The sequence below is a fragment of the Sceloporus occidentalis genome, unplaced genomic scaffold, assembly GCF_023333645.1.
Source record: "Sceloporus occidentalis isolate IW3139 unplaced genomic scaffold, rSceOcc1.0.p SCAF_1, whole genome shotgun sequence".
In the NCBI taxonomy this organism is placed as follows: Eukaryota; Metazoa; Chordata; class Lepidosauria; order Squamata; family Phrynosomatidae; genus Sceloporus; species Sceloporus occidentalis.
The window spans coordinates 234,272,046-234,298,045 of record NW_028316981.1 but is presented as its reverse complement, the minus strand read 5'-3'; the positions used below and the strand labels follow the sequence as shown (position 1 = coordinate 234,298,045).

The 26,000-nt window shown below is 38.6% G+C and overlaps 1 protein-coding gene across 2 annotated transcripts in view; it reads right to left on the bottom strand.

The window, feature by feature from the left end:
* The window catches only part of LOC149323621 (histone-arginine methyltransferase CARM1-like), a 65,245-nt gene that overhangs the window by 5,716 nt on the left and 33,529 nt on the right, over positions 1 to 26,000 (bottom strand). For both annotated transcript variants that reach the window (XM_089490179.1, XM_089490180.1), the window contains 6 exons: positions 22,353 to 22,530; positions 20,482 to 20,572; positions 10,551 to 10,632; positions 8,927 to 9,012; positions 7,299 to 7,388; positions 5,452 to 5,589 (listed from right to left, as the gene is read on the bottom strand). In XM_089490179.1, the coding sequence (XP_089346305.1) occupies positions 5,452 to 5,589; positions 7,299 to 7,388; positions 8,927 to 9,012; positions 10,551 to 10,632; positions 20,482 to 20,572; positions 22,353 to 22,530 (665 nt within the window). The remainder of the gene's footprint in view (positions 1 to 5,451; positions 5,590 to 7,298; positions 7,389 to 8,926; positions 9,013 to 10,550; positions 10,633 to 20,481; positions 20,573 to 22,352; positions 22,531 to 26,000) is intronic.

The window sequence follows — 26,000 nt, the reverse complement described above, 5'->3', positions numbered from 1 at the left end:
TTTCATGTTTTATTTATATTGTTGGAATCTGCTTTGATTCCTTTGGGAAAAAGCGGAATATAAATTATTATTATTGTTGTTGTTGTTGTTGTAATTTGCATTACTCTTGGTTAGAAGAGTGATTTAAAATACTAAAATATGACACAAGAGGCTTTAAAATATTTCCCCTAAATCCCATGAACTCTTTTCTGGGCTTTCACACTGATCTCAGAATAAATTTGATTATTTTTAAAGTGCTACACCCCTCTTTGTTTTGAGATCTGGGCGGCTGCAGAAAATCTTTTGGCTGAGGAACAGGTTGGCTTCTCTCGTGGTAAATTAACAGTTGGCCAGTGTTTTCTTTTAAATCATTTATTGAAAAATATACCTTTCCACCCTCTTTTTGCAGCCTTTCTGGACTTTAGGGCAGCTTTTGACTATATCATGGCCACTTTTGTGGCATAAACTGGCCCTTTTGAATAATGACCTTAGGTTATTAAAGACAATCCAGGGGTTGTATAATAATTCCAGTTGATATATTAGAACAAATTGCTCTTGGCAGTGTCTCAGAAGCCATTCCTGCAAGGCTGTTCGACCCAGCTGCTCATGCACCTCTTTTATTTAATTTATATATTAATGGTATAATTTCTTCTCTATTAGATGCAAAGTTTTTCTCCTCTTGCATGAAGGATAAAGATATCTCTATCTTATTCTATGCTGATGGTGCCAACTTTCTTTCTTATTATAGAAGTGGACTTGCATAGGCTTTTGAGGGCTCTAGGAGAATATTGTGAAAAATAATTTCTAGAGGTTAATTATTCAAAAACTAAAATCATGGTGTTTGGAAGGAGAAGGCAGAAATATCAATGGCAGCTTAATAACCAACAATTGGAGCATGCTAGTCATTATAAAATACCTAGGAGTAACATTTAAGGATTCTGGATGCTAGTCTACACACTTGAAAGGTACTGTATTATCAGCCAATGTAACAGCTAATGCTATTTTTTGATACACAGTAGATTCTGGTGCTAGGTTTGTGTTGCCATTCCTTGAGCTCTACAACAGTAAGCTATTGCCCCAGTTGCTGTATGGGGCTGCAGTGTGGGTCCACTCAGATGCGGCAGTGTTGGACTCAGAACAGCAAAATTTCTAACAAGAACTCTGGGAGTCCCCAAATGTTCCCCAAAGGCAGTCATACATATGAAATCTGCATGCTGTTCAGTTAACATGTTGGCTCAGAAAGCAGCCATTTATTATTGTCTCGAGATAATTTTTCAGTTGACTTCTACTTTAGTTGTAATGGCATATGAATAAATGGGCTCAAACCCCCGGCTATAAAAATCTGTCATCTTGTATCTAATTTGGGATTTTCAAAAAACTGTTTGGTTGCAAAAGGTTATAATGGCATCCGACTGGAAATTACAAGGCGCTTAGCTCATATTGATTTCCAGGAAAATGCTGCAGTAGTGTGTAATTGCTGTTCTCTTACTTTATACAGGAATTCCACCATTTATCCTGAAAGATTGCCCCCTCATTTAGCCTTTACTTGCCCATATGACCTTAAGACCATTCTAAGTGCAGATTAAATATTTTGCACCTAATGGAAGTTAAAGGGTGATAGGATGGCATATCGAACACCAACAGAAAGTACCCATATGGTTGTAGAAAGACAGAAGATTTGTATCCTTATTTTTTTCTGGAATGTTTTTGTATTTGGACCTGAGAGCTCAGTACCCTCTTTTTGTACATATCAGAGACACTATTCCAGGGGTAGGCAACCTGCGGCCCGCGGGCCAGATGCAGCCCGGCGAGGCCTTGGGACTGGCCCCAGCCTGGTCCTGCCGCCGATTGCCACCGGGGCCTTTGGGGGGCAATTGTCTATAGAAGCCTCAGAAACATGCATTTATATTAACATTTTTTAAAAATCAGCAAATTTTTTCGCGTGTCCTCCATTTTTTTAAAAAAAGTGTCTTCCATTTGAAAATGTTGTCCTACATTTGTCCTGGTTTATTTATATATTTATTTTTAAAAATTATTTAATTATTCATTTTTTGGCTTCGGCCCCCCAGTTGTCTGAGGGACAGCAACCCGGCCCCCGGCTCAAAAAGATTGCCTACCCGTGCACTATTCCCTCAAAAAACAAAACAAAACAAAAAAACCTGATACAGTCGGCCCTTCTTATACACAGATTTTTTTATACACGGATTCAAGCATACACGGTTTGAAAATGTCCCATTAAATGACATAGCAAAATGGTGTTCCTTAGAAAATATAAAAAATCAAGGTTTGATATTTGAAATTTATACTCTTTTTTTGAACATTTTCAAACCGTGGATGCTTGAATCAGTGTATAAAAAATCAGTGTATAAGAAGGGCCGACTGTAATTATGTTTTGATATGGTATTGGATTGTTTTATGGTTGTATGCAAAATCCTGGTCAGCTAATGTAGAATCAACTTGATGATGTTTTATTGTAATGAATTAACAAAGCTAATCCTCTGGAGATATTTTTTTTAAAGAAACAAAATGTATCTCTACTTAGCTGTCTGTTTACTTATTATTCTGGGTCTAGATAAGATGGTCACTGCCAGTAAGCATAGCTATTGTTTTCAGGACACAGATTCAACAGAGAGCAACCGAGGGGAAGAGGAATGTTTGCACCAAAGCAAACTAATCCTAATATTTAACTAGTCTAATATTGCTAAAGCGCTTTAGCACTTTGACCAAACAGTAACAATAATGGCTCAGTGGAAATTGGTGCGAATCAATTTCTGATGCATTGCTCGAGTCCAACTGTGACAGATGATCAATGGGAGGGGGGAGGAAGACCATGTTGCGGGAGTGGGTGGGTGAGGGAACCCAGGATATTTCAAGAAGGATGAAGACCTAGGAATATGCAGGTAAAATCAAAACAAAAGGAACTGGAAACTCTGGATACTTCCAGATACTTTTCCCCTTTCTCGATGAGCCATAAGGCACTAAGGAGATTATTATCAAATGCAAAAATAAAGCTCCCCATGTTTGCACATTGGCCAGCTGAGCATGGTTGGGAGCCGGGATGCAGTCGCCTGGTGACATCAGTGGCATTTTTTGTGCGATAATTCCCTATTGCATCCTGTAAATGACTGCATCCTGGCATGGGTAAGTCACTTTATTTTTGCATGCGATAATCTCCTAAGAAGCTAGACAAGTGACAGCCCTATCAAGGATCTATGAGGTTTTGTTTCCTTCTATAGCTTTTTGTCCCTGCAGTCCAAAATACCTGCTAGGTCTCAAACTGTTTGTATGGCCAAAGTATTCTTGAGGTCTACATGCATATTTCTTCAGGATCAAGTTTACAGGCAGGACAGCAGCCAAACTGCTTGGCCTTTAATGAGGCTTTTGGCAACCAAATCATATTGCTATAGTAACAGTTTTGTAAACAGGTATGTTTACAACATTAATCATGGCATCGTGCTATGGAAAACACTGCTTTTCTACCACACACCCCAGTAACTGATGCTCTTCATCTCTGAAAGGAGGTATTCAGGAAGAGTAATATGATTCCTTTATAGGAAAACTTTTAACCACAATGTTTGGCATACTGAACAATATTACATCACGTGGGTATTTGCTATCAATGTAAAGGAAGCATTCTGATTGTATTACTAGACACTCTGAAGTACTGGTTTTATCCCAGTGATATACAAACACAGTAGTCTTAAAACAGAGGCCAGAAATTGCCCTGAATATCTTAATTTTGCTCTATGTATCAGTACAAAGCTTTAAAAGCACTGAGGATTTAGGATGAACTACAAAATTAGATCATCATGTCTCACATACATACATAGGCCTCGTTCCCACTACCTTTTAAACTGGAACGCAATTCAGTTTGAACAGGTTCAAATGACCCTGGTTCCCACTTAAATTGATTTGCTGAAGCGATTTGGTGAGGGGGGCCATGCACCAGACCCATTTAACCTGCATCTTTTTGATGCTGATTTTTTCTGAATCTTTTTCAGCAAATCCCTTCAACACAAGTGTGAACCAGAAGCGGATTGGAATCAATTCAAATTTTCCTTTCGGCTGGCTGGAGCCAAATCAATTTGAATTGATTCATTCATGAATGCAAACCACAAGTGGGTTATTTTGATGCCAGAAAATGTGATCAGGGCAACTGTAGTATAAACCACAATCCAATGTTGAATCGATCCATTGATTCGGATTGCACATCGATTTATCTGTAAGTGGGAATGAGGCCATACTTGACTTTCTCTCTATATTGAGAGGCAAGGAGAAACTGATATCAAAGAATGAAGGCAATTTCAGAGCAAAGGACAAAACTGCTAACTATTTTGATAAATATTACTATTTCTTTAAAATGACTAAATTGAAGCTACATCAAAAAAAAGAAAAGAAAAGAAACACTGCTGTTGCCCGATGTATTCCCTCTGTAGAACTGAAAGCAATATTGTTCTGTTAAATTTTGGTTCAAATACATAAAGAGATGCTCACAGCAATAGCAAAATGTTGGTGCAGCAAATTAACTTGGCAGAGATATTATAAATGACTATTTTGTTTTTACTAATCCTGTTTCTGAGACATGAACACAGCAGGACTGGATTTTCTACACTGTGGGTTGAGAAACAAAGCATACTGCCTATTCTGTCATTTCCATCAATTTGCCAATGACTTCTGTTATCACGCATATGCTACAGATGTTCTGAATAACCCCAAAATGGTATCCTTGACTTACTAGGAACCGTATTTGTAGCTCACAGCAGCAGATGGGAACATGTTCAGTGCCAGCACCCCATTTTCTGTCCTAGAAGCCCATGTGGTTTTTGCAGGTTATGGAAAAATAGCCAAGGGGATTTCACCAGGATGGATGGAAGCATGCCTGGATGAAGCTGACTGTACGCTTTCCTCTGATTCACTCCCAGGGTGAAGCCTCTATCAGTTCATCTAGGTCAGAGATTTGTCCCTATTCACTTTCCATTTATTTGATGTATTAAGTACTTTAAGATTTTGTACTTACTCTATAACCTCTGTCACAATCTTAGGAAGTTTTAGCATGGGACCTGGATCATGTTTGGAGAAGCTAAGACTTATGTGCCTATCAAACCAGTTGGGGATCCACGCATGGGACCTTGGAGACATGGGTAAAAGGGTCATGAGAAGCTCAGGAGCCAGTGACTGCACCCCACTCTCAGATGGCAGGGGAATCACATAGTTGCTTCCACTCAAGTGGATTCCTGCATCTGTCATTCTGGATACAACCAGCAGGAGAGTAGAGTTGTATGGATTACATTGACTGGTAAGCAGATCAATTGATGTCTGGATCCAGACCAATGCTGGGGCCAAGTCAATAAAGTCCTGGCCATTTCCTGCCAACCTATTTGGTTTACTGTTTGGGTGGAGACTTACTTGCTGCTGAGTCCACAAAATGACAACTTTAGCAAAACATAAGCACTAGTTTTCCTGCATGCTTACCGTTTATTTGCTACAAATAAGACTTTCCCTGAAAGTGTTTCCCCTTCTTTTGCGAAGAGAGGAGTCTGAAGAAGGCAGCGCACTTGATACCAGTGAGTCAGAGGTTCTGTGGGAGCCGTTGATAGCCAAACTGTTACCCTTAAAAAAGGAGAACTTAAATGAATATACAAGCATCAAGAAGAGAAGTAAAGCTAAAAGTCTAGGGTAGCTGTAAAAGAACAGAAGGAAGGAAGATAGTGTCAGAAGGAAGATAGTCTTCTGGAACCTGACTATTTTTGTTCTGAGAACAGAAACCCAAGAAGAACACTTATAACAACAGAAGAACTCCTTCTACAAATGTAATATTCCTTCCAGTCACACAGAGCACTATGTTAAACTCCAGGCCAATACATACATATTTTAATAACAATGTCCAAAGCTTGGGAAGTTACTTTTTCAAAGTATTTTGTTCACATTACTAGTTACAGGTTTTAAAAATTGTTGTTACTAGTTGCAACGTTAGAAGAAAGCCTCTTGTTATTTGTATATTACTTTTTGTTATTGAATGGCACAAAATCACAGTGCTTAAGTGATATAAAGTTGTATCACTTTAGCATTATAACTGTAGAAGAAGGAAGATAAATGTTCAGTCTAGTCATTGGAAATGTAATGAGAGAATGAAGGTCAATGGAAAATCTTTGTGGCAAAGATCACCCCCATTCAAAATGTCACCTGCAGAACCACCCAAAAATAAAGCTGGAAGAACTGCAACAATGGTTACAAACATGTGACATTTACAGCCTGGATCAGAAATTCCCAGGACATTAAAAAAAACAGGGCCTAGTACCCTGAAGGGAAATAAAAAGTTGCAGGTAGTACAGGAAATTCAGAAGAAAAAATCCAGGACAGAAAGAACATTGTGTGGATATCAGAAACTACCCCTCTTAAGCAGATCTGTAATTCCTATCAAATCCTGAGACTTTTGGCCAGTTTGGGGGCTCCTAAATTTCTCTGACTCTAAAAATAAGTAGAACAGTTTGCTTATTACACTACCAAAGTAATTTCACATCCATGTGTTACTCTATTTTTGAAATACCATTTTTAGACTCTAGTTATAGAAGAAAATAACCTCCTGCAGTTCATTACGTTGCAACACTTTACTTCCTAGCTCTGACAACATCAATTCCAAGGAGCTCATTGACTGCTACAATGGGTTCTATGTAAGGATGCTTGTAAAGCCCACTTTAATTAATTCAGAACATAGTCACTTGAATGAATTCAGTGGCTGCTGACTGGAATCAGTCCTAGGCCACAGGCTCCACTTTGATTTATAAAATAACTTTGTTGGGAGTGATCTGGTGCCAACCACATTTCATCATGTTGGTACTTGATTTAAAGCCCTAAAACCAAAGGTGGCCCTCCAGATGTTGCTGGACTAGTAGAATCATACAAATGTACTGATCAGAGACTGCAAAGACTATCTAGTGAAGTCCAACCTCTACCATACAGGAATACATAGCTAAAGCACTCCTGAGAGATTGCCATCCAACTTCTGTTTAAAGACTTTCAAAGAAAGAGAGCCCACCAGCCTCCGAGGCAGCCTATTACAGTAGAGAAATTCTTCCTAATGTTTCACACCTAATTTGATCTACACAAACAACTTTCCCATTCAAATATGCCTCAATGAAGTCAATAGGAATAGACATGCCTGCCCCTAAAACAGAGAAGTATGAACACAGATTATTCTTTTATGTATTAGGATGAAGAAGAACTTGAACAAGTTGGTTAATTTGGTTAAAGGGGAAAGGGCCTTTCACTTTACGTTATTTCCGAATAAATGTTAGGAATGAATGAGGAAGAATACATACAGTGAACCCACAAACGCCACATCAAACCAAAATGCCAAGCCATGGATTAGACCAGACTGCATCATCTGGAAAACAAAGGGGATTTCAACTCTGTAGAAGGAAAACAAAATAGTTAGCATCACCTGATATTATACACCTACAATTAAAACAATATCATATCTATGTTTATTCATTGTTAATTACCTTGAAAATGAGGCACATGCTCCCGCTGGCAATGTGCAATTCTGAGAGTTGTAGTCCAATGGGGGGGGGGGGGGGGAGGCTGTGGGTCACACACATTCAAGGGTCATTTTTTCTTTCAACCTTTTGCTCCAAAATGCCTTGGAGGGCATTTTCACCACATGTAGAGCCCTTTGGACTCACTGGGTAGCAAAACAAATCACTGCAATTTTTGGAGGCTTCAAAATGACCCAAAATGCCCACTGGGAAGCCAGAAAAGCCTCAAAACTGGGTGAGAAAGCCCCCTAGAGGGCATTTAATGTCTCAAAATTATTGATTTTTTTTGTGGGGGACTGGGTGCTGTGGTGGGTGCCTCCCCCAAGGTCTCCTGCTGGTGCTAATGTGCACCTCCAGCCTTCCACAGTAGCCCACTCCTGGATTAGATTATGCACTTGCCTCTAGCCTCTTGTCTACTGCTCTGAAATCTAATCTCTATTTTGGACAACATAATTTTTACTAATTTACTGCTTTGGATTTTACTTCATATTGATATTTAATTTGGATTAACTATGATGCTTGTCCCCCCCCCCCCCCGCCAAACCACTTAGTATACAATCCATAATTATTTTACAGAAATGCCATTTTGGAAAAATAAACACATGATTCTAAATCTGTCTATCCTATTCATCTATCTCCCCTGCTACTGAATGCAAAAATCTGTCCCTCATATTACTATTTCTATTTGATTGATTTTATTACACCAATACCCAATACAACAAAAAGCTCCAGACAGGTTGAACAATGTTGGGCATATGTCAAGTAATGCCATCTACCTATTGGTTCTGTATAATTGTATTTGTGGATGTCACCACTTAAAGTAAATATTTCAAACTTAATTATATTTTGCCCTAAATACTATGCTTATTACACTACTACACTCAGACTCTTAATGTGCCTTTGAGACTATCCAAACAAACCAACAAACAGACAGACAGACAGACAAACAAACCTGGATACTCTCACACTGTGCAGCCACTAACATGCTTATAAATGGGAAAAGACAGTAAGGAGATTATTGCACAGCCATTTTTGCCCTGGCTGTGCACAGGACGGATTCAGGTCGGAATGGAGAAAAATGGGTGTTATCACACAGTAAATTGCTACTGTACTGCTGCCCGACTATCACCCGTCTCCTAGGCAAGCTCTGCAGGCCGATTTGGGTGGTATGGAAGGCTTCCGTACCACCAAAATCACCCAACAGAGTGCACCTGGGCGATGGAGTGATGGTTGGGCTGCAGCGCACCAGCAATTTACTGTCTGATAACACCCGTTTTCCCCCATTCTGACCTGATCCCATCCCATGCACAGCCAGGGCTAAAATGGCCATGTGATAATCTCCTAAAAAGCAAGGGTTTAAAATGGGAGTGTGATATAGAGATGGAAAAGCAGATTCTTTCCAGACACTTAACCTGTGCAAATCTTCTTCTGCTGCTTCTGTAAAGTTGACAGTATATTTCACTGTGCGGGCCATTAGAATTCTAATGTCAAATGTGTCCTAGAAGTTTAAAAAACAAAAGCATGTGCATGTTATCAAATGGTGCTTCAAGATTGTAAAAAAAATTGTAAAAAGTTCCACTCTAACAGGGTGTATGTTCTCTTGGCCTTCTTCCTATTTTATTTTACGTTCACATTCCTCGTATCCCTGTGTGAATATGCACTATGTATAACTGGGACAGTGAAGTACAAAGATCTATCCAGACAGTCTTAATGGAGGGATTCATAAAGGAAGAGGCAACTTCTAGCCATAATTCCAATGAGCTACAACATTTGGTGTATCATAGCAGCACTATATGTACAGTGAGAACTATGTAACAGTAATCATCTTTGTCTTGACAGAGCTCTGAACAATCTTTCAAAATTACATTTAGGATTTCTTCCAAGGGGGGGGCTATCGTGAATAAAGTAATGACAAGATTCATGATAATCTAGTCTTCTCAACTGTAAAGAAAAAACAAAAAACAACCATCTGAATTATATATTATTGTTACCGTTACCTCTGTTCTATATAGTGGTTGCCAACCCTTTTGATGCTCCACATCCCTAAGACCCGTTTGATTAATGTTCACACCCCCTACAAAAGTAGTATCATATCTGAAGATGAAGAAGACTAATTTCTAAGTTTTGAACCACAAATTGAACCACATACAGTACTGCAGATGAACAAACTGAACTTAAAAAACTAAGCTTTTAACTCAGTGCATAAAATGCAAATCTAAATAGGTTCTAAATTATTCAGAAAAAAATGTAAACAGTAAAATCAATCTCAATTGTGGATATAAAATTACTTCTTTGCTCCTGCTTCTCATTCATGATTTTCTTGCTGACTGTGATCCACAGGTCTACCTGTGGATTCAGGTGATTCCTAGATTTTGTCTTGACTGATAAAAAGAGAACTGAATCCAGATCAATACAAGTGTCTTTGTTGCAAGTTGGGAACTTCTGGTTCTATAGAAATATTTCCTGAAATATTCAGAAATGAATCATTTCAGGAATAAAAGAGAGATCAGCTGGAGAATGCAGAGAGTGCACAACATCATTATTAACTTCTATGCAAGTTAATAATTCACCAGCATGGGATGGGGTGAAGTGAAAAAACTGCTTGATAATGTCAGTTTTTGAACTGCAAAAAGGCAGGAAGGAAAAGGATTAAGAAGCCATTAACTAACCAACCTGTGGTGGTATAGTCTACTCTGACTACTTTGGGTTTTAAAAGCATAGGAACAAGATGGGAGAACAGAGGTATAGTGATCCATTTAACATATGCCATGAGTTTGACAAAGAAACCAAGAACTACATACTAAATCCAGTCAGAAAGTTGCAAAACTGGTAGTATGTGAATTCTTGGGAGGACTCAGTAAGAATATGAGAAAATTCAACTAAGGGGCTCTTGAAAAAGTCCTACATCCTTTGATGCACAATAGAATTCAGAGTTTTCAGTGTCCTGACTTCTCCTCTAGCTGAAAACAAGCATAACTTTGGAATATGATAGGGAAGAGAAAAATAGCGTGAAAGAGAAAATTAAAATGTACTTACTACAATAGGCTGCCTGAAGTATTCATCTACAGCTGCATTACGGAGACTGGACAGATTGACTCCATAAAAACATTGTTGGTACCTAGAAAGAATAAAATAGTTGTAGGAAAAGGAAATAAACAACTATACAAAAACCTTAATCCAATTCTCAGTCCCAATTAGAATAGATCAGCTGAATGAATGAAATGTACACAAGCACTGACTTACCAGATTTCCATGGATTTAATTATTTTCTGATAGCTGGGACTAACCATTTAATTAGGGCAAAGAAATCTATTTATACTGTACAGAACTTATACAGATCTATGCAAATTTTTCCAACAAACCACAAAACCTGATCAATGTCCTTTTTCAATTTGCAAAATCTATTCTTCTCTCAAGTTCCTCAAATAAGCAGGTTGTTGGGGAATAGCTCCCTACTAGATCAATGAGTTCTGTAAGTAATGATGAAGCAATGCCATTTAATTCTCCTGGAAACAGCACTATGATGTCTTTTTTTTATTTTAAAGAATCTCTTAATGTGCTGGTTAGGCCTTGTCTAAATGGGCCAAATAAAAAGGCTTCCCCCTGTCCTCTCCACAGAGAGACTGAACGCACAACCCAAAATTTGGGTCTGGTGAAAATAGACCAGATGATGTCCAGCCTGTTCAGCTCTGGAACAGGGTATACTGATTAATGTGCATTAAAATATCAACTTGTTTGCTCTGGATCTTTCAGGAAGATCTGGAGCGCTCTGTTCCACCTCTGGCTGGCTGTTTGAAATGTGTCCTGCTTAGCCAGCTGGTGCATCCACTGCCACCACAGGTTGCTTGCTCAGGGGTCTGAATGAGGCACCCATACATGTGATAGTCTCTGGACACCCTGTTCTGACCCCAGAGCAAAGTGATGTGCTATAGCACTTGATGCACAACACAGCAGGACACACATGTGAACATCCACCCATCATCAGAATGGAGGGCTGCAGTAATAGAGGGAGGTTGGGGCAGCTCTGGGACCAGAATACTCTGGACGGTTCCTAGAGTATCCTGGCCAGTGCAAACAGGACCTCAAAAAAGCACCACGTAACAGGGAAAGGCACTACTGAACAAATCAAACCATGGGTCCTCCCATCACTATAGATTCCAAACAGCTGTATCTAAAATCACCATGTTGATGCCACCTTCTGAGATTCTACCAACTTTAATCAGGGATGGAAAATGTAGAAGATGAACTTAAAACTGATGTGCATTCAGCAGTCTGAGGAAACAGAAGATTTTAGCAGTGACATGCATTTCAAGCAAATGTGCCACCAAGATGTTAAGTCCTAAATTTTAAAACAAGGTTTAATTTAAAGAAATGTGTATAAGCTTAGGAATTAGAGTCACAATTTGAGGACACCAGAAATATCACAAACACTTCTAGAAATCTGTTTATTGGCTAAAGTCAGAGACCTTTCCTGTTTTACTTTGAAAAAAGACTGTCTACTTTAAAGTAAGACGACTCACTGAAAACTTTGAGTAAAAATGCTGTTAAACCAGTCACTCCTGCTAGATCCAAATTCTCAGACTGCCCCATCCCACCAGCCCTCAAAGAAAATGCTATTTTCAGGGGACTGTGTTAAAAAAATCAGGTAATTCCAGTTAACTAAAATTTATAATAATGGGAAAAGAAATTCAGTTTTGTTACAAATGTCTTGATTGCTGAGTACAGCATCATACTGTAAAAATACAAGTAGATCTTATGGAAAACCTGCTCAGGAATTTGGCTTTGATGAGCATTGGAGCTTTATTTTTTAGATTTAATGTAAGAATGCCACTGTGAATAGCCTGAAAGAAGAAGTGAGACTAGAGGGAAAGAAAGAAAATAACAACAGGAAGATTTGGGTGCTGTACCTTGCTGTCTGGGACAGAAAAACCCACCCTCCTAAACTCAGGCATACATTATGCTTCAATGAAGAAAGTTTAGATGTAATTGCTTTGCTTGTTCGGTAATTATAAAATTTAGGATAGTATGCTTTGTAAGAGCAAGGAAATGTATTATCATGATCAACCATGTTTTCATTTCAGTTGGAATCCAAAAGGACTCCACTGGTAAGTAGGTACATTTAAGTATCCAAAATTTAGAACTCAGTGGGTACTCTGATATACATGCAGGGCTTTTAGACAATTGAACTTCCATACTTGTTTTAATAGGGAGGGCTATGCTGTATAGTGCTGCTCTATTTATTTAAATTAAGGGAGGGAAATATTTGAAGACTGGACAGCTTAATAGGTAGACTGGATTTCCTGTGGCTGCAAAACAACAACAACAAGCAAACAAACAAAAAACAGCTGGGGAGAAGCAGAGATCTGTAAACTATTCCATATTTTTTTAAAAAATTATAATATCCATGTTGTATATCCAAACATATGATATATTAAATACTGTAATTAAACCCACTCTTAGCTCAAATTAGTTGATAGTTTTCCTTTAAAGCTTTGATTCTGTACCAGTTTGAGTCATTTATTGCTAAGCTTGTACCAATAACACAAGAGACAGAAACCATACAAAAACATGATGAGTAGAATCATTTTGTTTTTCTGTTTAGAATTGCAGCAACCCCCCACACACAAAAACAAACAAACAAAAAAACAAAAACAAAAACCAAAACAAAATAAAACAAAAAACAGGTGGATCCAAATAAATTACTGGCATAGGAATTTTCATGCAAAGAGTACAGAGTCTGAGAACCTCTCTGATTTGTTACTGAAGACATGCACAAGCAGAGAAAAAGACCACCCACACATGTACGAAGCAAACCATAAACAAAAAAGCAGCATTTCTTTGTAACACCTGCATTCACGATGAAATATTTTATTAATACTGCACTTGTCCATGCTTGGGGGGGAAGAGGTACCTTAGCATATGTGGCAAAGTTAGCATACAACTACTATGTAACAGTTATGGATTTATTCAAACACATGACTCAACTGGCAAGCACAGGGTATCTTTTTTATTAGTCTATTAAAAGATAATGGTAAAGGTTTCCCCTTTGACAGGATTGTCATGTCTGTCTGTAGGGGGGGTGCCTATTTCTGTTACTATTACTTTATTACTACATTTTAGTATCACAGAAAGCATGTTGGAGGAATGGAGACTACTTGACAGTTGATTCTTGGGATCACATGCAGAAAGATGCATTAAATATCACCTTCATAGTCTCCTTAAGGCATCATCTGATTTTAGGGAAATTAATAACCTTCAAAGAAGGGGCTGAGGGTGTGTGTGCGCAAGCAAGAGACATATGGGGTATAAGCGCATGCACACCCAGCCAACGTGGTGTAGCGGTTTGAGCAATGAACTATGATTCTGAAGATCAGGGTTCAAATCCCTACTTAGCCATGGAAATCAACACTCTCAGCCCCAGAAAACACTGAAATAGGTTGCTGTAAGTCAGAAATGACTAGAAGGCCCACAACATCAGTACCTAGAAAACTGTTCCCAAACACATTTTTCAACATAGTAATAATTGCTAATGTGTTTTCCAGTTTGCACTGCATAACTAAACAGAAAATAATTCCAGGGCCACCCCTGGACTGTGGAACTCCCTTCCCAGGGAGATCAGAATGGCCCCTTCTTTGTTGTCCTTCTGCCGACAGGTTAAAATCTTCTTATGCCGGCAGGCTTTTAAAACAGAATATTTTTAAAGTACCAGTATTTTAAACAATTTAAAATTTTAAACTGTATTTTTATTCTTTTAATAAGCAATTTGTTTTAATATTGTAACAATTCTGTTTTAATGTATCTCTTTTCAATTGTATTGGTCTTTTAATGTTGTGAGCCACTCTGGGTCCCAGTTTGGGGAGAACGGTAAATAAATAAATAAATAAATAAATAAGTAACTGTGGTATAAGAGTTTTCAGTGCAAGGGGGAAAATTAAAATCCAAATTATACTTCCAGTCATATCAACATATTAGTATCTACCTATCTACACACTTGCATATGTAATTTTACATACACATACACACATATAGATGTGTGTGTGAAGGGAGAGACAGAGATTATGCCCATCACAGATGCTGTTGAATTTGCTGTGACAGTGGAGGAGAATTAAGAGTAATTTTTCCATTTGACAAGGTGTGTTGTCCCCAGGTACCTTTTTTATGTGTAGTATAATGTTTCTGGGATGGCAATTCTATTTATGAACAAGGAGTGTGGGAAAAACACAACTTTTAAAAAAAGGAACAGCAATTTTTTTCCAGTGCTGCACCTGCAACAAATTGAGCAGCAGTGGGAGCATGGGGAAGTCAGCTAGAAATCTGGATAGGGCCACATGAGGTCTACATGTTGTTCACCCCTGAACTAAATATATGAGCTAAGTCAAATATGTCAGATATCAAACTAAATAACACACACAATATGTGAAGGTTTGTCATCAACACAGAAATTATATCAAGAGAAAAGTGGAGGCTGATGAAAGAAAAAGTCACCTCTGAATGCAATTCGGAAGAAATCTTCAAGTGGTCTGTAGCAGGCTCAAATGTTTGTTTATACAAGGCTTACCTAACTTGTTTTGTTTTTTTCATTCAACGTACCCATGTAGTTAGTTATGGATAAAAGGTTTGCTGAAACCTGTTGAACTTCTCTTCTTTTTAGGTGCAGAAACCTACCTAGTGGAGAGCCAGCCTGGTATAGTGGTTTGAGAGTTGGACTATGACTCTGGAGAGCAGGGTTTGATTCCCAGCTAGGCTTGGTGAGCTTGGGCAGGTATTATGCTCTCAGCATCAGGGGAAGGCAATGGCAAACCTCTCACAAAACTTGCCAAAAAATTATTTAAAAATCCCATCATAGGTTCGGCCTTAGGGGTCCCCTAAGTTGGAAATTACTTGAATGCACACAACAACACCAAGAAACATTTCCCTATTCTCCCCATGTTACTTCTGCCTCTGGTACCAAATTTTCTCTTAAAGGAGTAATGCCCAGGAACATATCTGCTTCATTGTTTTATGACTTTTTGCTACACATATTTTGTTCTGTGCAAAAGAGTGGAGAGAGAGAGACAGGCAGACACACACATTTTCAAGTTGACATCAGTCTTCATCCTCATAAACTTTCTGCTAGAACATGGATTAAAGTTTCTTATCTCTGCCTCTTGTAATCACTGGTGACTCTGGTAGGCTTCAGCAGAATTCAAGACTTCTCAGGTGCAGAAACTCAAATGACATCAGTGCTGCCTATCCTTGTCCCCAATTATATAGCAAAAGACTAGCTGAGCATGGAGGTAATGTAGTACACTATGTTTCCCCGCCCCCGCTGCTGAAGCCACCAGTGATCACAAGAGCCAGTGATAAGAAACTTTAATCCATGTTCCGGCAGAAAATTTAAGAAGGTGAACACTGGTGTTTATGTTCACACTAGCATGATGCCACTTCCAGTTGCACTTGGCCACCTCTGTGGTTGTCAAGCCCTGCCACAATACTTCTGCAGCTGAAGTGTGGGAATGCCCATTTCAACCAACTGAAACTGAAATTCTCAGAGTAAACCCTCAAAGAGGTTTGGTTGGGATACCTCTATAAATACATTCTCCCCTGCAATACTACATATTCTATGAGCCAGTGTGGTGTAGTGGCTTGAGTGACTGACTGTAACTCTGGAGACCAGGTTTCAAATCCATACTTGGCCATTCTCTCAGTCTCAGAGGCTGAGAGGCAAACCCTCTCTGAACAAATCTTGCCAAGAAAACAGGTGACAGGTGCACCTCAGGGTTGCCACAAGTTGGAAATGACTTTAAGGCATACTACAACAATAACAACAACAACATAGCCTATTTTTTTTCATTTGATTTCTACTGCTGTGTATCATGGTCAGTGAGCTGGCTTTCTGAAGACTAGTGAAGTAAAATATTTTATTATGTTTCAATTTATAAAATATACATCTCATTACAGTCCAGGAGTTAAAACTGTGAACATAAACATATATTACTTTCCTGTAGGACAGCAGATTTCCCTGCCTCCATAGAAATGTCATGTACATACTTACAAAAGCAAGTAATACAGTTGGCCAAGTTTTACATTTTTCTATTAAATACTTACTTACAGATTGTCATGTTCAGATCTTACAAGATCCAAAGGCCACAAGAAGACACAATGCTTTGATACTACCAGAAATGCACCTAATCTCTAAATGATTATGGCGAAGCTGTTGGATTTCTGCCCCAGACTACTAATGAGGATCAACTTGAGCGTGAGCTGTCCATACACAGCAAATCCCTGAGTTGCTGGTATGACCTGATGGACCACAAAGGTAACACACAAAAGCAACCAAAAAGAAATAGAGACCTCTTTTACTACAGTTTATCTTTGTTATCACAGGAACTAGAAACAGAATGGATTCTGATGAAGAAAAACGGTTCATAATGGGAGAAAAGTTTTACAAGCTCACCAACAAAGAAAACATTCATCCTCATAATCCACATACACTCGAGTCTGTTTCCTGTAGGGATGAGCCTTTTAAAGTCAGTGAACATAGCAGGTGGCATACAAAGCCAGCACAAGCCATAAATGTCCACAGCTTCATTCCATAAATATCCTTCATTTGCTTATGCTGCAAACGGTGACTGCTGGACCGTTGATGTCTGTGCAATTTACAAAACAGGAGTCATCTAATCAGCTTCCAGAAAAATGTGTTTGGTGTTTTCTAGACATCTGCCTTGTCTATGTACAGTGTAACCTCAGTATCTGCAGGGGATCCCTTCCGGACCACCACCACCCCTCCAGATACCAAAATTTGCACGATCTGAAGTCCTGTTGTCCTTAGTGGCAGCACATGCATGCAGCTGTGCCACCATTAGGAACCACAGGACTTCTGGTGATGTCCTGTGGTCCCTAATAGTGGTGTGGCCACATGTACGTGCCATCACTGGGGACAATGGAGGCTGTCCCTAATGGCAGTGTGGCCACATGCCCACACAACCATGAAGACAATGAGGGCTGTTCCTAATGGTGGCACAGCCATGTCCACGTGCAGCCACTGGGGACAATGAGGGCTTGCCATCCACAAATGCTTAAATCCATGGACGGCAAATCCAAGGATAACATTGCCCACTGTATATCAAATTTCTTTTTTGTGAATAAGCAAAAAGGGGAGAATCTGTCATTTAGATGCATCTAGAAGCTGATGTCAGTGTGAGCAAAACAAAATATAATAGACTAGATTTGACCTTGGACACCACCTCAGGAGGAAGGCAGAGTTTAAATTCAGCAAACAAACAAAAAACATACAAACAATAAAACTTGAAATGTTCTAAGAAACTATAATAAATGGTTGTCTTTATGCTGGATTTTGAAGTTATGTGGATTAACGTCTAACAGATCATTGTTTTTTATTTCAGAAACAAAAGCACTGGAAGACAAATCAACAAGATCCTCAGGTAGACACTGTAAAATATGTGCACGATCTGAAGAAAGTGAAATGGCAAAACTAAATCCAGTTTCTTCAAGGGGATTTAATTTATTTAAGAGCAGCACTATATACTGAATAATTATCAGCTTGTTTCTTACATTTCATTTTTGGGCAAAGTTCTGGTGCATGTGATGACCTCCCATTTCCAGGAGTTTCTAGATTTATTTCAATATGACTTCAGGCCTGGTTATGGGACAGAGACAGCTTTGGTTGCTTTGGTGAAAGACCTATGCAGGGAACTGGACAGGAGGAGTGTGTCTTTGTTGATTCTGATGGGCTTTTCAGCAGTTTTTTTATCCTTCTGGGCCAACTCTCTGGGATGGCACTTGGGAGCACTGTTATATAGTGGTTTTGGTCTTGGAGAGGTGAATTTAGTAAGTGGTTCTGGGAGGGACTCTTTTTTGATGCTTTGGTTGTTAACCCTGTGAGGTCCTTCAGGGTTCTGTTTTGTTCCCCACGTTGTTTAACATCTACACGAAACCACTGGGAGAGGTCATCTGGGGTTTTGAGGCCTGATGTCATCAATATACTGGTGAGGCCCAACTCTACTTCTCTTCTCATCCAGTTCCAAGGAAGCTGCTCAGTACTGAACAAATACTTGTTATGAGTAATGGACTAGATGAGGGCAATTTACCTAAAACTTAATCCAGACAAGACAAAATTGCTTCTAGTCAGTCAAAGGGCAGATCAGGGATCTTTGGCTGTGCTGGATAGGGTTACACTCCTCCTGAAGTTTCAGGTTCTCAAGCTTGGGTGTTCTGAACTCGGCTCTGAGCCTGGATGCCCATATTTCAGCAGTGGCCAGGAATGCATTTGCACAGCTAAAACTAGTTCCTTAAGAATCAGGTCTGGCTATGACGACACATGCTTTAATTATATCCCATTTGGACTACTGTAATGCGCTCTATGTGAGACTGCCTTTGGTTGCTATTTGGAAACTTCAGTAGGTCCAGAATGCTGTGACTAGAATGCTGACTAGGGCCAGTGATAGGGAGCGTATAATTTCCTTGTTAAAACAACTTTACTGGTTACTGGTTTGTTTCCGGGGACAATTCAAACTCTTAGTCATGACCTATAATGCCCTATATGGTTTAGGTCTAGCCTTTCTGAAGGGCTTTATCTCCCCATACAAATGTGCCAGAACTCTAAGATCTTCAGAGGAAGGCTTTCACAGGTGTGCATGGTGAGGACATGAGAGAGAGCCTTCTCAGTGGCTGTTCTGATACTCTGGATCTCCCTTCTATGGGAGGTTAGGCTACCCCCTCCCTGTTTTTCTTTTATTGGTAGGCAAAGACCTCTTTAAGACAGCTTTTAATGTGTAAAGAGGACAGCTTTTTATTAGGATGTTTTGTTTATCTTTTAAAACATTACTATATCTATTAAAAATTATACTGTTTTATGTGATGGTTTTAATTGTTTTTTATTTTTTGATTGTGAAAGTTTTTTTGAAACTGACTGCTTGTCAGTTCCACCTTGAGTCTCACTCTAGAAGAAAGGCGGCATACAAATGAAATAAATAAATAAATAAATAAAGTGAAACATTGGTGAAAAACCAATTCTAGCTCTATTGGAATGCATATTGTGTGTCTCAGACTGTAATGCAATTGTTATTTAAGTGCATCATCTTAATTCCTAGCTATCCCATAATAAAAAAGGAAAAAGAAACCTGTTGTTTCACAGTGAAGAAAGAAAGTCATTGTATGAATATGATCAAGAGACAACCTAGATTCATCCCTTAATATGAGACAAATTATAGCCATAGAACCTCACCCCTAGAAACCATATTCAACATCTGGGCTTACCCTTGCAGAACACAATCAAACTGAATGAAATCCACCCATCAGATAAGGCCATATAAGTATTATTACAGTAGGGCATAATATTATTCTATTGGATTACTGCTACCACATTATTGCTACCCGAACAGCGATTCTGCCATGGCCGATTTTGTTCTCACCCCCCCCCCCCCCCCCCGGAAGAATGCTAGGTAATGCTGAATGAATCACAACACAACTCTTAACTGTCATATACAAAGCTACACAAACAAAAGATTCTTAAACACACCCAACTCTCTGATGGAAACAGATTTACACAATTACTACAGCACTGCCAGCCAAGGCTATCTGCATATGATAAATCTCATCACATTTCTTCCCTAGACAAGTACATCCTGCCTGCAATGAAATGGAACGCCATCACACAATACTAGCAGGTCATCACATGATAATGGCAATCACCACATTAACAATATTGTTATAGAATATAGTAGGGCCACCTATTGATAAGCCTCACATAACTAAATAATTTATGCCAAGTGGTACAGCAGTACACCAGCAAACAGAAATGTGGTTAGAAAATAAGGAAGAGTTTTCACTTTTTCTGACAGGTGATTTCAAGAAGCATTCTTATTTGAAAACCTCTGCTAGGTTGCCAAGCAAAGACATTTTTCTTTTTTTTTTTTTTTTTTTTTTTTTTTTTTTTTTTGTGTGAAAAAAGTGAAATAATCATTACCAAAAATTGGCTCTGGAGTAGTGTTCCATGTAGAGCTGTTCATCGGAAAAAGGAGCCAAATGAATGTCACTAAATGTTGGAAACATCATTCCTAGTGAACAAAAGATAATATACAGTAGCAAAGTTCAAGTCTTCTGTGTAGCCCTACTTAAACATTTGTTGAAAATATCCTATAAACATCATCCACTCTCCATCTCAAACAATATATCTATCATTTAACAGTGGGTAATAATTTATGTTTTTCCCTGGCCACATTTCAGTAAGTCCACCAGCTACAACAGAACTCTTATGATAGTAATTGAAAGATGCTGCTGTGAGCTGATGAAAACTTAATGTTTTTAACACATTTAGGATTACATCTTTAAATAACTTCCTTAAATCAAATGCAAGATTCTATTCTAGTTCATTCGCCACAGCAGGAGGAATAGGATAAGGTTTCTAAACAGCTATAACAATGTATAGCTGTAAATACATTATCACTAAGAGAATACCAACTTTCCAGATATGCACTGAAGATTATTATCAAACTGATCATGTTACTGTTACTATGCATTTAACGAAGGATTTCAAAAATCTGTAAAGCAAACCTTAAGCCCGTCTCATATACAATAGGAGACACAAGAAACACAATACAATAGGCAACACAAGAAAGAGCACAGTATGCACTTATACTGCCAACAGAGTCAGACATGGAATATAGTAACCCACGTTTCCAGCAGTAAGAATTTAACCCAGCAACAATGAAAATAAGACTATAAGCAGATTGGTTATAACCAGACTACCAGGCAATGAAGGTATGAATTAACCTATGAAAGAGATGCTGGAAATTTATACACCTGCATAATCAACATTAGCTTTTTTTCACAGTACAGTTTGAGATGGTGAGAAGCATTGTCATAATAGGACAATGCTATTGTAAAGAAAATTATCACATAAAGACTGAAATTCTAAAACTGTTCATTTCTGAGAGGTCACTGAATTTAGTAGTCACACGAAGTAAGTTGGATCCGAATATTCATCTTATAGTCCACAAAACTCAAAATGCTTTATAAAACAAAACAAATCCATATCAGTTTCCAAGGAGGGGGAAAAAGACCTAACATGTTAGCAAAGTCTGCTCTCTTTCAAAGTAAAAATTAACTTTTTAATCAGTAAAACTAAGACCTGCACCTCTAAAGATTTTTTTTAAAAGCAAAGAACTTTAAAAAAACATAACATTCCAGGATAGAAGGGCTACAAACTGGCAAACTTGAACATTTATGCTAAAAGTGATAAGCTGTTAGTTTGCAAGGCAATGAGGAAGACTTGGCAGAGGGGAAAACATTTTGAGATGATTTTACTATGCCACACTGAAGCCAATTCTCTCTCAGGCTATGTTGTACAATTTGAATATTTAGAAATAAAGTAATAACTATCTACATACAATCTACAAGACCCATTAAAGAGATAGTCCAAAGAAAACACCCCACTGTTCTATAAATATGAAGCAGTTTCTATTTTTTATGTCCTATCATTCCATTGTCCCATATATGTCTTTACAAAAAAAGTGCTGGAAGTCAGAACTATCATTTAGTTGTCTTGTGACTTCTGTCTGCCAGGGAGTCCAAGACATGTTAGATCAGAACACAAAAGGTCAAAGTAGGAATATTGGTAAGATGTGGCATTATAAGGTATGGACTGAGAAACAATCAGAAATACATAATCTGATAGATAGGAGCCAGGAAGAGCTCTGCCAGTATCCAGAAAGACTTTATGGATGACCATTTTCTCGGCTCCAACTTGTCAGAGCTCTTTTCTGCAGACTTGAAGTTTCTGACAATCTCCAAGTTCTGCACTCCTCAAGTCAACTGCAGGCAAACACTGAGACTTACCATTTGACTTCAGCCATTTCTTAGCATGGAGGTAACTTTCCAGCATCCTTTCATTGAAGAGCATATAACCCATTGGTTCAGAAACAATAACATCTACATTCTCAGGCAGGGAGATTTCCTCAATTTTTCCTGACAGAACTTTGATCTTATCAGAAAGATTGTTACTTTGCACTAGAATCTGGAAAGAGGAAGCAGAAAAGCCAAAATGTATTCATTTTTTTATCCATAAATAATATGAGTGAATATCAAGACAGTAGATTAATTAGAAATAAAGAAGGCCTATAACAAGATCACCTGAAGAACTGCTTGTTGTAAAGAAGGAGTTGGAATAACACTGTTTTTGAGATGCAACTGCCAGTGTTCTTCCCAGTTGACTATGCTGGCAAGGGCATTAGGAGTTATAGTACAACATCTGGAGGGCCACATGAATCCCACCTCTAATGCAAAATTTCCTTACATAGCAGCTAAATGTAGCAACCACCATAATTTATATTTCTGAAGAGATTCAGATTTCAGACCATGATACAAATTATTTTACAAATATGTCACTATCAGATTTCCTTACTTAATTTTCTTACTTATCCTCCAGAGTCTAGACATTTTCTGACTTACTATGAGGCTCAATAGACAGCCCAACAGGGGCAGCTCTGTACTGCTCCTGCAAGCGCTGGGTTGGGGACGCGGCAAACAGACACCACACCCCCAACCCACTCGTAAAAGGAGCCACAAAATGCAACTCCTATTCCCGGTGGTACAGGAGCAGCATAACAGCCACAGCGCAGTCTTATGACACTCCTTGTGCACAGTGCCATTTGTACGCAGTACATGAGCAGCAGCATCATGGCATGTGCCGTCTGGTTGGGTGCCTGCGTGATGTGAGAAGGGCTTGGAGTGTGTAAATGCTAAGCCCTCAGGCAACCCTAATTTGGGCCAAGGTCTGCACAAAGTGCCAGTCTGTATGGGTCCTTAGTCTTTGTCTATATTTCCTTACTTACCTTCCCACTTTTCCTCCAGATAAAGATATCAAAGACAGATAGATAAATGTATGAAGATAAAAAAAAATCATGTAGTGATTGCAGTCTTATTTTAAATGTCTTTGGCCCGGTACAGACGAGCCTCGACGCACATCTTGATAATGTGCTAGGGTTGACTCAGGGCGTCACTTACAGACGCCCCGCAACCCTAGCATGTATTCCGTATGTCAAAATGGCAGCGCCCTGTATAGATGGGCGCTGCCATTTTGACGTGACGGACGCTTAGCACCCGTACATCATGGCGTGATACTGACGTCACAATTGTGCCATTGGCGCACTGCGGCATCAGTATTACACTGCAAAAAGAACCCGCTTTTCCCCTGCATTTTCCCCTAGCGGAAAACTAGGCGCCGGCAAACTGCCCTTTTTGGGCGGTCTGTACCAGGCCTTACGTATGATTCAGTTATAAATGTATACATGTATGATTCAGTTATAAATGAAATTGCCTTTTCTTCAAGTAGTCTCAAGGGCCCAGGGAGGGGGGTACTTTTTTGGTGGGGAAAGAACATGCCCAACTCTAGCCTCTTTTTGTTGCTATCAGTGCTATAAACTATGCTACCTCTCATATAGAACTCTTGCATAGACTATAACATGGTAGCAAATGGATTTTTAGTGCTCAGTCCTAACAAATTCCCTTATAGCTATTCTAGCACCCCATAAATCTACAATTGATTTTCAAAATGTGTCAGGCTATAAAATAAATCTACAAACAACAAACTAAAGTTATATAAATTCCACTAGAAATCTGGAATATTGGCCATTTGACCAAACCATAAAATAATACAAGCGATAGACAAACATAATGTTCATTCAGAAACAAACATTTTTTGGCATATTCATGAAATATAATTTAGACTAGCTAAGATTTATTACCCAAGTGGAAAAAACAGCTGCCAATTTTTCAGAGTTAGGAAAATTATTTTTAAAAAGTAATTAATTACACATTATAGTTCCAAGGAGCTTCCCCCAATAGCTACATAGCATTTTAGTTAGAATTTTAAAAAGGTAACTCCTTACATTCTTGCTTTTCAAAGGTAACAATAATGTTAATTTTAGTTACTTTTAAAAAATTCTGAAGGTTAAAAGCTGTGATACATACAGAATACACTGTCCTTCTATCTATCTTACTGACATCTTAAAAGTTAGTACAGACCATGAGGCAGCAGCATAAGACATATCATGATCTAACATTTGAACCATACGATATTCTTGCTCCATTCATCATTTAGTACTGTATAGCAATCTGCTTATATAGAGTAAGATCATTGGTTCTTACAACCCAATATTATCCCTTCTGATGTTCCCACCCCCTCTTGAAAACAACCTCAAGGAGGAATTATGACAGGGATGCTCCTGGTGATTGTTGCACCAGAGATCGCCAGTGGGAGAGGATGGAAACTTCAGTTTGCTGCATCCTGCGGAACAGACACCTGTTGCTTGCCACAGCTGATGTAAGATAGGACTGAGTGGATCAGGCCAGGAGAGAGTACTTGATATTTCAACCAACACTCTTATATGTTATGATTCCCACCTAAAATGAGGCACACTCTGCAACTTATGGAATAATAGGCAAATATAACTTACATCATTGCACTGGGCTATAGAATTTTAAATAAACTCTGAAGCTAATGGAAGGCAGCAACAGGCCCACTTCACATCTACAATATACTGTATTTTACTGACAAATGAAACAAAATGAGATAAGCACTATGCTGCCTTTCATTAGGTCTGAAGCTTTAATCATACGCTTCACTTTAATTATGTAGGCAGTCAGTTCAACAGACTTCCATTCAAATCATTTTAAGAACCATGCTATTACTCAAATAACTTGCTGAAATAATTAGATCATGTTACTGTTTGCTTGGGATAAAACAATGAACAGGATAGTCTAATCAGATGTTGAAATATATAGGCTAAGAAGAACCTAGCTCTGTGCAGAGGTTCATAAAACACCTAGACTTTGGTTATTCCATCTGGTACCTATATATAATACATTTTGAAATAGTTAATAGTATGGTTGCCAGATGGCCCACCCAATATCTGGCAATAGTATGATGGCCCGTTGTCTTGTTCCCCCTCCTCCTTCTTTCTCAGTCTAGCTCAAAAATATATCAAACAAGAGCTGAAAGAACAGGAAATATTTAAAAACTAACAACTTCATTCCCTTTCCCCTTTCCAAACTAGTTTTTTTTATTCATTAGATAGTAAATCTCATACTTGTTACATGAACACTATGTTAGCATCCATAATGATGATTTCTCCTTCTCTTTGGGCCTCTCTTAAAAGAAAACCAGTTGTCAAAGCTCCAGAAAGACCTCCTTCTCTCCCAGACTCTTATGTAAAATAATACTCTATTCCTCAAGGGCTAATTTTTTATTACTAGTGATCCCAAAACTAGCTGACCTCTTCCATATAGACAACTTTTTCTCATGCACAATTGCTCGTATGTCCTGTTTGTTCAAGTGCTCTTCATAAATTCTCTTCTGCTTACACCACATTCTTTCTTAGTCTTTATATAGGAGACAAAAATCCAAATCCCAAACACATTTAGTTGGAGATATCAGTATAACTTGTTCTACTGAAATCAGTACAATGTGTGTCATATATTTAATTT